The sequence below is a fragment of the Betta splendens genome, chromosome 9 (assembly GCF_900634795.4).
Source record: "Betta splendens chromosome 9, fBetSpl5.4, whole genome shotgun sequence".
NCBI lineage: Eukaryota > Metazoa > Chordata > Actinopteri > Anabantiformes > Osphronemidae > Betta > Betta splendens.
The window spans coordinates 25,545,727-25,560,120 of NC_040889.2; the positions used below are offsets into that span (position 1 = coordinate 25,545,727).

At 43.0% G+C, this 14,394-nt stretch overlaps 2 protein-coding genes and 1 long non-coding RNA gene across 7 annotated transcripts in view; 2 read left to right on the forward strand and 1 right to left on the reverse strand.

The window, feature by feature from the left end:
- The window catches only part of LOC114861663 (calsenilin-like), a 31,245-nt gene extending 23,259 nt beyond the window's left edge, over window positions 1-7,986 (forward strand). For 3 of the 4 annotated variants that reach the window (XM_029161128.3, XM_029161133.3, XM_055511335.1), the window contains 6 exons: window positions 4,549-4,673; window positions 4,776-4,845; window positions 5,158-5,336; window positions 5,429-5,533; window positions 5,677-5,739; window positions 6,964-7,986. In XM_029161128.3, the coding sequence (XP_029016961.1) occupies window positions 4,549-4,673; window positions 4,776-4,845; window positions 5,158-5,336; window positions 5,429-5,533; window positions 5,677-5,739; window positions 6,964-7,011 (590 nt within the window). In that variant the 3' untranslated portion in view covers window positions 7,012-7,986. Of the gene's footprint in view, window positions 1-3,291; window positions 3,425-4,548; window positions 4,674-4,775; window positions 4,846-5,157; window positions 5,337-5,428; window positions 5,534-5,676; window positions 5,740-6,963 lie in introns of those variants that run through there. The other variant, XM_029161130.3, reaches the window with a different exon arrangement.
- LOC114861665 (uncharacterized) lies at window positions 1-9,491 on the reverse strand. Its single transcript, XR_003786841.2, has 3 exons — window positions 9,353-9,491; window positions 5,594-5,670; window positions 1-3,488 (listed from the first exon to the last, which is right to left on the reverse strand). It is a non-coding gene; the product is annotated as an uncharacterized LOC114861665 (long non-coding RNA).
- The window catches only part of slc23a2 (solute carrier family 23 member 2), a 19,058-nt gene continuing 13,946 nt past the window's right edge, over window positions 9,283-14,394 (forward strand). For both annotated transcript variants that reach the window (XM_029161125.3, XM_029161126.3), the window contains exon 1: window positions 9,283-9,575. The gene's annotated coding sequence lies outside the window, so the exon portion shown is untranslated. The remainder of the gene's footprint in view (window positions 9,576-14,394) is intronic.

Here is a 14,394-nt window from a genome sequence, read left to right on the forward strand (position 1 = left end):
AAAAAAAACTGACAACTAGAATAAAATAATGAACTGTAGAATTTGTTGCTTATTACGTAGTTTATGTAGTTTTTAAATGGCGCCAGCGTCACTACAAGCCTTCATACTAATGCATCAGTAATAATTCTGACTAAACACGATCTGCTGTAGCACATTTTGCTCATAATAAATCCTCGGCACACTTGTGTAATAGCAGTAGTCGTAATAGATTGGGTCCTTCTACCAGTGTGGTCAAGTCATGATTTTCCACATTAGCTTTTATATTAAAGTAAATGTTTATATTATACTGTCTAGATCCTAAAGTGCTGCACAATAAAAGACACAGGCAAAACATAACATGTCGCCACAATATAAGAATATTACATAAAGCAGCCATGGTGTTGGTTGTTCTACTGGCTAATTTAACATCTGGCCCACAGACAGCGGCTGCCTTTGGTCCACGCTGTTAACGACACTGATGAACGTACACAGTACCAGTACAGGCCCAGTACAGGCCCAGTACAGGCCCAGTACAGGCCGGGCGTCCCAGTGTTGCAGTCAGGGATTACTGTCCTCCCAATATTTCCTTCTACCTGCAAAATGCCACAGTGTGTTTAGAACTGAATGCAGTATTAGCCCATCAGCATCCGAGAGGAAAAAGGTTAATGGGGTTTCGTTGTGCCAACCGGAGGATGTACTGCACGTAAGGCTTTGATGGACTGTGTGCATCTGGGACTTCAGGGAGACATCAGATACTGCTTTTTGAGCGATGCTTTCGTGATTAGACCTTTGGGCTGAAGGCCAGCGTGTCAGAGTGGCCTGCTCCCGTCAGCGTGCCAAGGCGATTACAGCAGGAAGGCTCCATCCGGCACATTAGTGCTTCTCACACGCTATCATCAGTAATAAATTTAAACCAAAACACCAGTAATGTCCTTTCATAATTTATCACTCCTCTCAATCCTTTTGTCCAATCTTCGGTTTCCCAAATAGCGCCCCCCCGGCCCTCCTCCTCATCCTCCGCCCGGCCTACACCCCGGTTTAGCATTACTCCACATCAATTATACATGCAGTATCGAACAGGATTTCTCTGAGACTGCCTAAATATGGAGCCTGGAGTACTCCTCCAGGACCCTGAAGGACACTGGCCACCCCTCAGTAGCCTCCAAAATTCTCATCAAATATCTCCATTCTCGTTCCTCTGCCGTCTCCCAGTGGTGCTACTTTACCAACTGCAGTGTCGTCACCTCCCCTGCTTCAGCATCTTCTCACTGCCACTGTGACCATCAGCTTCTACTATTTACCAGTAAATAACTAAGGGACTGTGTTTTGGCATTTTTAAAGTATGTGCTCCGGCTGTTGACTGGACAGAAATAGGCCCCTAAATGCAGCCAGTGGTGGGAAGCTGAGGACGCTTCCTCAAGTCCTCTACTCATTGACCACGAGTAAGAATTCAATAAACAGATCAACTGTCCAGTAAAAGCTTGCTTTTCTGCTGAATTGACGTCATTCCTGATAGCGTAGCTTTAATCTCCTCCAGTTTCTCTGCTGCAGGAAGACTTCACCAGAGAGAGTCTATATTACACTGGTAGTAACATCCTTGAAGTAGCATCTGCTGCTCGTAGAGGAGCACGAGTTCAGCACTGATAATTGTTTTGATCTGTATAGATCAGTGTGTGGCGTGGTGGCGTGCTGCCTCAGCTACAGGTCCTGGGTTTGTGTGAGGGACCGCTTCTCTCTATATGTGATGGACTGGTGAACTGTCCAGGGTGAACCCTGCCTCTCGCCCACAGGAGGCCCTAAAACTGTGACCACTAATATTCCACATTTAGCCTTATATTAAACATCCTCCATCACTATCTATTCCATTAAGGCCTAAAAGCTTATTAGCTGCATTATTTATATAATCACCACTTAAGAAAAGGTCCTTTAATGTTTCAGCCCTTTATATTCCCCGTGTACACACCCACAGACAGTTAAATGGTCTGATCTCGTGGTCTTCCTCTGCTCTGATGTCAGTTTTGGGTTCAGTCCAGCTCGGTCCTATTTTGGGATGACATCAATGCAGTAGCCTTGTCTTTAGAGATGCATGAGCCTTTTTCGGAGGTCCACTGATACCAATATCTGATATTTTTACTCCACATTTAATGCTCACGCAGGATCATTTAGTGAATACAATATTCTACTGTTGAAAGCGAGTTGGGTTTTCTTTCAAGGAAGATGTTTTGGAAAAGTCAGTAGACATATTTCTAATATATAAATGAAACATTTTTCCCCGTCCTTGTGTTTCAGTTTTATCATTGAATTTAATGCACGTTGTTGTTCCATTGGTTTCCACCAGAGGGCAGCAGCACACAGTCAAAAAACGACACCATGAAATGAGTTTAAAAGTGTCTCAGGCCCTAAGGGGGGTGTTTGCTCACTCTTTCCCATTATTATGTGTGAATGGGCATGGGACAGGACTCCTCTGTCTTAATGCTGAATTAAATCTGTGTTACAGAGCCCAGGAGAGACTGGGGAACTATTAGAAAGTGGATCACAGAGCTCCAAGGGAAAATGGGATTCAGGGCACCTGTTGACCTTCGAGTCGACTGTAATTTCTTATAGATGTAAATTGTTTGTGTGAGTCACATTTGGACAAACTATTTGTGAATCCAATATTTTACATTGCTCTATTCATAACCTGGAGTCGTTTAATGTCCTTTGTTGATGTATTTCCTGATTGTAGTTCAGGAGAACTGTAGCTTTTTTCTGCTCTCAGGGGATCACAGGTTAATTAGCTGAAAATGAGATGTGAGACAGTGCGAGAGGACGCTGCAAAGCCTCAGCTATTCAGATTCAGTGGCGTTTGTCACCATCCAGATGAATAATGTTTGGACGGAGCCCAAACCAACCGCATGCATGCACAAAATACCTGCCGAGCAGATCTGAGCCTGCTTTTTATCTGATTGGATTTTTCATAACCTGGTGGATTTATTTTACTACCTCTCTTGATGTGGATGTATTTTTACAGCAATAATCAAGTCAACTTGACCTTAATAGGGAGCATTAGAACCTGCTTTTAGTTGTGGAGAATATCCCGAAAAATCCATTTGAACAGGAGAGAGCGCCAGGAAAAGGCAGTCAATTAAAAAGGGGGGACGTGAGCGTTAAATAGAGTAAGAAAAAAAAATGATGAGCGAGTGACACTGTTTCAGTGACAGGAAGAGAACAGAGAAGGTGAGGCTGGAGGAGACAGATGGACTCAATGAGAGGTGTCTAGAAACCCAATAATGTGGTTGTAGAGGACGGGAAAAGAAAGAGACGGTGGAAGAACAGGGAGAAGAAGAAGGGAAGATGAGTGTGAGGTGGGAAACGGAGGGACTCCAGACCGTGGGCATCGTCTGCCTGGTGATCATGTTCCTCAAACTGATGCACCTGCTCGGCCTGATCGACATCACTGAGACCGGTGAGGAAACCCGGGACGGGGCAACGAGGAGGAGCAGGACCCCTGCAGAGCTGCAGCTTTGGTGCTGTCGGGTTTAACAAACAGAACAAGGGCAGAATTAGCAGATTCAGAGCAGATTCCCAGTTAAGGGCATAGTTAGTAAAGCGCTTTTGTTTTTCAATGGAAGTCAATTAAGATGTTTTAATAAGATGAATATCTGCATTTATTCTGATCTGTGCATCTTTGACATCATCAGACCAAACCTGCATCTGTACTAAAGTTGAGGCTGCTGATGAATGATTCTACGCCTCGTGTGTGCGTTCGCTGTCTTCTTCTCTCTAGTTTTAGCAGCTTTATGCTTTTGGTACAAACATCATCATGTGTAAAGGAGCTGAGCTGGGTTGTACATGTTGTTGTCTTGATGAGCTCCAAAGGCCCGTTTTAATGTACTGTAAGTGTGTTTGACTGTCTCTGCTCGGCTGTTTCGCCAGCGTTGACCCGCCTTTTCTTCCCAACTCAGCGTCTGTCACAGAGACCTGTCAGTGTCTGATCTGACCTGTGTTCTTTGTTTTTCTCCTTCTTCCTCTCACTGTCGCTCAACCACTGTTCTCCATTTCTCCCTTCACTCCATCTTGGTGTCACACCCCCCCTCCCCCTCCTCCTCCTCTTCTCTTCTCTCTCTCTAAAGATGGTGAGTATGGTAACCGTAGAAACCCAGCTGAACTTCCCTTCTTCCTTGACTGTTTCCTTTTTTTATTTGTGGGACCTTGTGACCAGTAATTCATCACGTATTGATCAAATTCTGATTTCCTGATAGTTGTTATGTGACGTTTCTTCAGTGAAGGAAGTACCTCCTCCTTTTTCAGTCCCTCGTTCACCTGCATTTTGCACCTCCTCTTCAGTTTTTTGTCAAACTTCCCCTCACCTCGCACGCCCTACCTGCTCTGTAATAAACGCCCCCCCGTTGATTGACAGATCCCGCCCTTCCCTGAACCCGCATCCACACACTCAGCGTCTGCAACCCTCCGGCCCCTTTTGCTCCCTCCATCTGTCCTCCTCTACATCACCTCTCTTTCTTTCTTCCTTTTCTCTCTCCCTGTCTGTCTGTCCATTTCTTTCTGTCCTCCGCTCTCTTCCTCCCACAGACAGCAGCGACAGTGATTTGGAGCTGTCGACCGTGCGCCACCAGCCGGAGGGGCTGGATCAGCTGCAGGCTCAGACCAAGTTCACCAGGAAGGAGCTTCAGTCTCTCTATCGAGGCTTTAAGAATGTACGTGCAGCTGCCGCGACGGTCTGAGTCGCTCTGACGCCACAGTCCTTCTTCATATTGAATTGATTTTAATCGTTTCTTTTTGCTACCTCCTTTGAGCAGGAGTGTCCCAGTGGGATGGTGGATGAGGAGACGTTCAAGTCTATCTATTCTCAGTTCTTTCCCCAAGGAGGTTAGTTAATACAGTCTCTCCTTTGTTCTCTCTTCCTAGGGACTGTATGGAAATTATTAGGAGGAGTGAGGTCAGAAAAGAAAGGAGGGTATACAGATTTATTTTGTACTGGGTAATTTTATTATATATTTTATAAAATAAGCAGAAAACCAATTTTTGATGTAATTTGTGGAAAATTTGGAATTTCTGATTTCAGACAGATGATGGAAGGGTGTCACCACGCCTTTTGTGGGAAGGCCCACAACAAATGCTCAAGCACGAGCCCTGGTGCTTCCCCCGCTCTGACTGACTGAGCTGCATCTTCTTCCACAGATGCGTCCACCTACGCTCACTTCCTGTTCAACGCGTTTGACATCGACAGGAACGGGTCGATCAGATTTGAGGACTTTGTGATCGGCCTGTCTGTGCTGCTCAGAGGGTCGGTCACCGAGAAGCTCAACTGGGCCTTTAACCTCTACGACATTAATAAGGATGGCTACATCACCAAAGAGGTGGGCACGGGTACCGGGAACCGTACAGCTTCTGTGATTTACCCTTTATGAGCCTCAGAGTCTCAGAGAAGCTCATTTCCTGTTCTCTTTAGGAAATGCTGGCGATTATGAAATCCATCTATGACATGATGGGCAGATACACCTACCCCTGTGTACGAGATGAAGCTCCATCTGAGCATGTGGACAAGTTCTTCCAGGTTCTCACCCAGAAAACACAAACCTATGGCTGTTATTATTGTTTTATTTATTCAACTTACTCAACATTCCAAGTCTTCCCAAAAACCCTCTTGTTAACGTGCGTCTTCTCTCTGTTCCGCTTCTTTCTTCCTTTTTCCTACAGAAAATGGACAAAAACCGAGACGGTGTGGTGACTATTGAGGAGTTCATCGAAACCTGCCAGAAGGTGCGTTGGCTTATTACTTAGAATCACAAACACACAAAATGTCAGGTGACTTAACGTCGGGTTTTCTGTCATATGAACAGTTCTGCTGCTTTTCACAATAGGCCTATTCATATAAGGTCATGATCATGTGCGTTTATCACGACATTAAAACTCATTTCCTCTTTTAACACCTGCTTCTGCATCGTTCTGACTTCAAGCCTCACTTTATTTTCAGATGCCAGATCTTACTATCAGCGGCTCTTAAATTTATGCATGTATGTTGATTTACCGTAGTTAAACAGCATTACTCCAGTTCCTCTACTGTATCTGTATCTATAAGATACTGCACAGGGAAGTCCACGCGGGCTGCACATCACTCCAACAGCAGAACATAAACAGTTTCTAGTTATAGTGTAGATGTGGTGATGGACAGCTGTTTCCTATCTAGGTTCAGGGCTAAGATTAACCTTTGTGGGCTCAGTTCTGTTTGTCCTGCACTAGTAGAGTTCTGACTCACATGGGGTGAGCAGATAATTTGTTTAACGTACCCTGGACTCAGACTCCGGGTAATAATTCTGCTGCAACGTTGCAGCTGTTCTAACATGACTGACACTAAAAGGTCAGTGGAGGTAAAAGACATTTACCTTCCCAATAAAAGTCATGTGTTCATCCCAGTAATAAAAGTTCAGGTCTGGTTTTAAACTGAATAATGGACTGTACAGCTGTCGACCTGTTTGTCTGCACTGAAAGTTTAATGTGAGTTTCAGAGCATGTGCTTCAAAGGGAATTATAAATCTAGAAATGTGTTACTCGAAATGATTGGTGTTACTCCAAACGATTTAGGTCAGGTGGTATTAACCAGTGGTCCACAGATAAACTTATCTGTTTGGGTTCATGTTCTGCTGCCAGAAGCACTTTGCCCCATCACTTTACAGCTGAATAAACATGTTGCTGATGTGATGTGACACAGCAGCACTAGGACTTCCTGTCACATCTGCACCTACACTGGATAAAATAAAGACTCTGAAATAAAATAACACATAAATCACACATCCCAATTACACAAGAAAGAGATTCTCCAAAGGGAAAACAGGTAGATGAACGTGACCATAATATAGAAAGTATGTTGGATGTGAAATCCCAGATCTGCTGGTGGTACATCAACTTTAACGCCATGGTCAGAGTTGAAGCATGTCAAACTTTTTTCCTCCTGCACCTTTGTTGATGTACATTTTTCTTTTTCAGGATGAAAACATCATGAACTCCATGCAGCTGTTTGAGAATGTGATATAACACATCAGGATGCTCCGAGCTGTTTTCCTTTCTAAGCCCACAAGTACAACACAGAGCACATACACACGCTCCACAGCCGTCATGACATCTGGACACATCACTTAGCTACTGTAAAGATACAGGAACTCGCTTCCTGCCACGATCCTTTAGTTGCATCCTGCAAATGCTTTGGGATTTTAAAAGGCTGCTCCATACAGACAAAGAGCTTCCTGGGCTACATTCAGTCTGTCCAGCGTATTTTTGCGTTCCTAAAGGAGAATCAGGGCAAGGTCTTAAGCTTTCATCATCAGACAGGCAACACAGCCACCGAACAGGAGCGGAGACGCGTTCAAGAAGCCACGGACCAGAGCACATGAGGACGCTAGCTTTAAAACGCCTTGTCTCTCTGTCACGCACCCACACACACAAACCTGCTGTTTCCTCTGAGTGTTTAGAGCGCTGGATGACGTGAACTAGGAGCAGCATGAGAAAACACAGACAAATGAACTGCAGCATGTTTGTCATCCAATATGTGATGTGGATTTAGCTTGCACTACAATTTTAAAACTATGTATAATATGCGCCTGGAAAAAGGCACTGTACATGTAGATATCTGCACTTGCTACACCACAGTGTGTATGTATATATGTATAGTTAATAGTATATATTCTACATTGTGATGGTTGCATCTGTGCTGCACTGGGTCATGAAACAAGACCAGAATTTATTTAGGAAACGTTGTCGTAGTAGTAATAGTGCTTCACAGAACTGAAATGGATTATTGAAATGGGTTTTTTTGTATTTTTAGCAGATTATGTTTAGCTGGTCACATTGGAAAAGAACGTTGGTTCAGTACTGTGAAGAAACCAGTGTGTTTTAATGCTTAACTTTGGTTCTCCGGTATCTCCGAGCATGCTGAGTCTAAGCGCCACAGTATTATGTACAGTACAGTAGGACCTTGTGATGTCAGTTAAATAAAAATGCTGTTGACATCCACATCTTCTCTTTTTTAATGCATCTGTTCAACAAAGTGAACTAGCGGTTTAAAAGTTGTGCTGGGTTTAGTTTGTAAGTCAACAAGCAGCAGTGGAGAATGTATTTCAGTGTGCCTCCAAAGTAGTGTGATTCTAAAATAAGAATGACATGATTTATTAACCCCATTGAGGACATCCTTGTTGGGCATCTGCACTCGTGTAAATGTAGGTGCTAATACGTGATACAAGTGTTTTGCTGAAGGACACCTTGACATGTGGCCCAGTGGACCTGGCAGTCCAGCCGCTGGCCTTTGGGCAGATGGACGGCTCTACCAGCTGTGCCACCTCTGGTGCAGCTTCACCATATCCCAAGGGAAAATAATGAACTATGACAAATATGTAGGACAACTAATAATCTGTGGGGCACAACTCTGAATAATTACTGTATGTCATTGCCTTTTGGATTACTCTGGTGAGTTTTAGTTTAAGTGCTTCTTTTTGATCAAGCAGTTACGTCAACATATATACACAGGATTTCTACTATTTCAACATGGTTGTATTGATTACTTTTATTTAGTCTTTCACCAACCCTACCCTAGAACTTTAATCAGAACTGGTGATCTTGCTACTGTCTAATATTATAATCTTTTATTCTAAATATTAGAACTTTGTTTTTATATATATAAATATAAATATATTTAAACTTGTCTCCCCATCAGTTCCACGAATGAGTAACATGCCCTGACAACAAGGCACTGTGTGAATAAAGGAGTAACCAATGATTAGACATTCAAATGTTGGCATTAAAAATAACTAATGTTAATATTGAGAGGTTTGGCAATGAGGTGTTTAGAAATACTCAGGAATATTCAAGTAAAACACAAGTTAATTTAAAATGTCCTTAGGTACAGTATAGTACGCTTACTTTCTACCACTGCAGGTTTAATCCTGTTATTTAACCTTGTGCCAATTAGGTTATGCGAGGATAACCACACCATCAACTGTGCAAATATAGGTCAATCCAAGTAATGCGACAAAACTACCAATAGATGGCAGTGTAATTAAAAGAACATGGGACGAACAGCACAAACAAGCTGCTATATATTTACATGACAATAATCGTGTTGATCAGCTGTAAAGTTACAGGAAAGACTTATGCAACGAAACGTTATAATTGCAAAAGAACTGCGGCCATGCCTGGGGGCCTCGACGGGGCGGGGACAGGCACGCGTCACTGCGAGGTCGGTCGTGATTGGCCGAGCGTCGTTCTCAATGCATTTAGAATGGACCGCCCCCTGACGTCACGGGCGGACGTAGGCGTGCGTGATGACGCGCGTCAGCCCCGTGGCTTTATGAAAGGCGAAATCCCTCCTCGGACACTCACTTACCTAAGCAGATGTTTTAAAAGCAGTTTCTCGGTAAAGGGGCCGTTTTATGAACCACCGGTCTCGAGGACAGTCTCGTCTCCTCGCCTTCGTCTCCGCTGTGCGCCATAGAGTCTTCTCCCGCCGCGCGGCTCCAGCAACTCCTACCGCGGGGACCGAGGCTAGCCAGCGGACGCAGCGTTAGCGTCGAGGGGAAGTGGGCTCCCTCTTCTCTTTCATCAGGCAGGTGAGTCCACAACGTGTTCTTCTCTGTTCCACGACACGTTTGTAACACGCACGTGGTCGTGAGCGGTCGTGTTGGTACACTGAGTCACTCCCACCGTCGGCGGCCTGTCGTAGCAGCCGGGACTCGTGCTGGCCGTGGGGATGAGCAGCGCTCAGAGATGTGGAGGTGTAGCCGGACCAGAGGACCTTAAGGGCCCACCGGCGGATGCTGAGGTGTGACCGTGAAACACAAGGCCCTGCACGTCGTCCCCTCACTCGTCACCCTTTCTCTCATTAGCACGACAAAATACGTCTCACACAGGAGCTTATCTGTTCGGGGTAGAGGCCAGATGTCTCGGTCTTAGATACGGGGTCACTGTTTTGGCTTTAAAATTCAGTGTAGCAATGCAAATCATTTGACCTCCATCATTTATATTTGAGAGACACACCACTATTTGGCCTGGATTTATTAGCTCCCGGTGATGAGGTTGGCCTGGAAACAGCATTACAAGATGCTTGAGTACATCTGTCAAAGGCAAATTACAGTTATTAAAAAGCAAAATCCACGGAGTTGAATATAGACTCGCTGCTTTGGTTGAGGCTTTAAAATATCACTTTCATCAGAATGGGAATAGACATGTTTTACTTCTCATTCTTTGGGATTGATTGTGAGATGTGGCAGGAAAAGAGACGAGTGTGGACTCTTCTAAATGTCACTAAATGTCAGCCAAGAAAGCAAGAGTGAGCAGTCTGGCTTCTACAAAACGCTGATGACCTAAAGCACGCACCAGGATTTCACCGTAAACTATCTGAACAAACAAACTGAAGCTTTTAAGGCTTTTAAAAGTGCGTTGTTACTTCTCTATAGCAGATTTGTGAAACCTGTGTGGTTTGCGTTCCTTTTCTTCCACTGTAAATTGTTAATGTTGTTACAATTTTGTGTGTTTTATCAGTTGATTTGTCTCTGATGGATTTTAAATTCTTTGTCATTTTGTGATGTTTAACGGAGTTCCCTGACTTTCAAACAAAAAGCCCCATGATCACTTTGTACCAGGGCCCTGGAGCCACTTGACCTGTGACCTATGGCCCCATTCATTAATCCATCCAAATTGGCATGCAAATTTTAAGCATTGATTTGGTGAAACGCATTGTTCCTATTGCATAAAGGATTCACTTTAGTCAATGACAATAAGTAAATTGTTTTTTTATTACATATTAATTGACTTCAACTAAATCATTTAATTATTTAAATTACAAAAATGATTTTCAACAAAATAATGACATTTAAAACTGTGGCACTTCCACTTGTGGTACTTCACTGAATGAGCTGACAAAATCAAAAGTAAAAATGGCAACCGGTTCCCATCTTACATTAGTGTAGATACAGTTATACATGTGTAAACATTAGTTGTCTAGCTGTCCTTCTGAGTAGTAGAAGTCAGATATGTCTATTGACCATTGCTGATAAAATTTTTCAGCTTAAACTGGTGATGGAGGAGGATTGAGTCAAGCGTAAACACAACCTTGAAGCTGGTGAAACAAGCCTTGATGCTTTTGGCTTAGTTATTTAATAAAATCTGTTTGTAAAGCTTAATGTGTTTGTGTTAAAGTGTTGTTTTTCACACCCTCCTGTTATCGCTTGCTGGATATTTTCTTTTGCACCCGTCTTTGCTTTTGTTCAGTAGAGTTTTATATCCTTGTGGCACATGGGTAGTGTTAAAGCGAGACTCGTGCCAATTCTTCTGCTGGTGGTTATTTTTACTACTGAGCTTCAGTGATTTCTACTTGTATACCAACCATATTTGCACATTATTTGCACAAGTATTATTCAGCTGAACTACATTTGGATAGTGGCATGTGCAGCAGTGAAGCCTTATCACAGCTCTGATTTACATTCTATGAATTTATTTACTGTATATAGAACAAGAGGCACGGCATGTGTACTGTATATACACATGTGTATAAATGGGATAATTTGTTTGTCTACTACAGCCTTGGCTCTACAACCTACCGGTTATAATTTTCCATCCTGACTATAATTCAAGCAGTATGTACAGTATGACTACAACTTTTATTCAAATGTATTTAAAATTAAATGATTAGCATGTTAATCTTCCTCAAACCATAAATCCTGGGTATGTTTAGGTACAGTTACTGACCAGGTGCTTCCTCCTGTTATGGCTCTCCGCGCTACAGCCATCGATTAGCTTGTGCGTAAAATGGTGCTGTCAATATTGCAAAATTGATTGCTTCGATTCCATCCCTTAGCCTGAATGATGCAACTTGGTAGAAAAATGGCAGAAAAATCAGAATTGTGCAGTAATAATAAGCAAATTATTAATATAGGCATATGTGTTTGCTATGTAGTCTCTGTAAAATAGCGATGTATGACCCGTGAGTCTGACTTGGATATCTGATATAGAGTTGGATCACCTCACAGGATGTTGGGCCAGGCTGGGACATGAGCAGGCGCACTGAGGTGAACTGGGTCACAGAAATGAAGCCCTGACCCTGTTTGTTGTAGGCAGCATGTGACGAGATTATGCTGTAGTGCTGGGTCATGCAATGCCTTGTCATTCTGCTGTGTAATTTAAATTTTCAGAGTCACCCCAGGCTTCATTCTACAGTTGGTGTATAAATGAGCATTTCTTATACTTCCTGCAGGTATTGCACAAGTGTTGAGGTGTCGATTGACGAGACTATTTGGACCATGTAGAGTTATTGGCCATGCCGAGATGTTCCTTGTTACAGAGGGGTTTATTCTAAATGTTCAAGAATAATTATTTTGTGGTCTGCAGCGATGACTGTTGCTAATGGCATAAAGATAATGTTGCATGACTCAGCAATTCACACTTGGGTAAGGCTAGAAATGAGTGTGCTGTTTACCCATCTGTGGGTGTAGGTAACATCCGTGTCATCAGAGGTGTTGTTGACATAAAGATTTTAAAGTTTAGCTCCAAGGGGCCCCCCTAGAACCCATCACTGGACTTATACTGTATTTTCAGTGTTGCGGGTTACTAATCACTGGTTAGTTGTATCACTGGCCTGAGGGGGGTCGTCTTCATTCGCACAGTGCAATAACACTAACTATTTAGCTTGCAGCTTTAATGGTTATTTGAACACATTTGCAGTTTGTTAGAAATTTAGTTTGAGGAGTTGGGAGTGCAAGTGGCTAATTAAACGCCCGGTCGCTGCTATGGAAATGTAAGTCATAACGTAGTAGAACTGTCCAGCAAAGGGTTCTCAACTCTGTCCTAGCGAACAAAGTACTCAGAACTAGGAATAGAAATAGATGATATGTAGTTTGCTTGCATTTTCTCAAGTGCTGTTGATACAGATAACCCTGAAACACCGGAGAATTTCTTCATGCGGGATCAAGACACCTTCAAGGTGAGCTTACAGGATAACAATGGAGAAAACGCCGCAAAAAGAACACGCAGTACCTTACCTGTTACACTATGGCCTTGGGATCAACAAAGCCCGACACTATGGGAACGTTGGCGTCAAAGAGGAATTGTACATCAGTTGTTTGTAAGTAGTTGATGTTTCTCAATGTCAGGTGTTGCAGAACCTGCCTGTCCACTGTTTCGGCCTCATGGGCACGTTACTAACTCAGCCCTAAAGGCAGATATTTGCTTTTGTTTTGCGGTTGAGACGTTTTTTATACATTCTGTGATGTAATTAAAAAAAATAATGAAAAAGTGCAGTCCACATGTCTACATATGTTTCTTGATGAGTTTTTAATGATCTAAATATTGAGCGGTACACACACCTTTTTATTGTACATTGTTCTACCTCTGGTTCACAACCTCTGTCCTCTGGTGGCTGTTACATCAGGTCTCTAACATACTTCCACATTTAATGGTCCAGACAGCATGTAGGTGTTGTAATTAAAACATTTTTTCATCTTTTTATTGAGGAACTGTGTTTGCAATAAACACTATCTACTTGACTGTCTCACGTTGGGTTCTGTAAGTTGATAATTATGAAGGCCCCGACTGTAGTTAAACTGTCTCCAAAGTTACCGTGCAAACAAATAAAACTGGATGTCTCTCTGCAAGCAACAGCAGGTGTCTGTGTTGGGTGGGATTATAGGATTTCACCAACCTAAAGAAACATTTTAGTCCTAAATCCCTGCTGGGATTGTTGGGGGGGGAATGAGGGCGTGTATGCTGGAACCACCTATACGTGAAGTGTACCGTTACAGCATGTCTACTTTGGCTGGGAACCTGTGAGAAAGCGTTTTTATCTGAGCATCGGTGCCGGCTCAAGCACCTCTGAAGACGTGCTGTGTGGCTGTAGGTGTTGCTTTTGCTACAGGCTTTTGCTCAAATGGTCTCTGACACAAATACAGTTTTGCTATTGTATCCCTTTTTTATGCATTGTATTTTATGACACAGAAGTTTTATTTAATCACATGAACACACTTTCAGTTCTTCCTCCTCTTACTTCCCTTTAAATCTGTGGGTTGTTTGTTTTTTGAGTTTTTTTAAATAGGGCATCTGAGGATGTTGTGCCGTAGTAGCACGAATCTTCTGGTGTTCAGACCATGGGTGATCCAAAAGCTGCAGCTATACTTAGTCTGTCTTCACCTCTCACCTGACACTGAGTGCTGAGTTTCATGTGTCCACCACTATTCTCAGATTGCCTAAAATTCATAATCATGGCTGATACCACTGCCGTTTTATTTCTAAAATAAGATCACTGTTCTAAATGTGACCGTGGGTCTTTTACTCCTGCTGCCTTTTTTTATTCAGAATGACACTCGACTCATTAGCCACACTATGAAAAGACGGAGTCAGACCGGATGCAATTCCTTGTTTGTCTTGTGCAAACCTGGC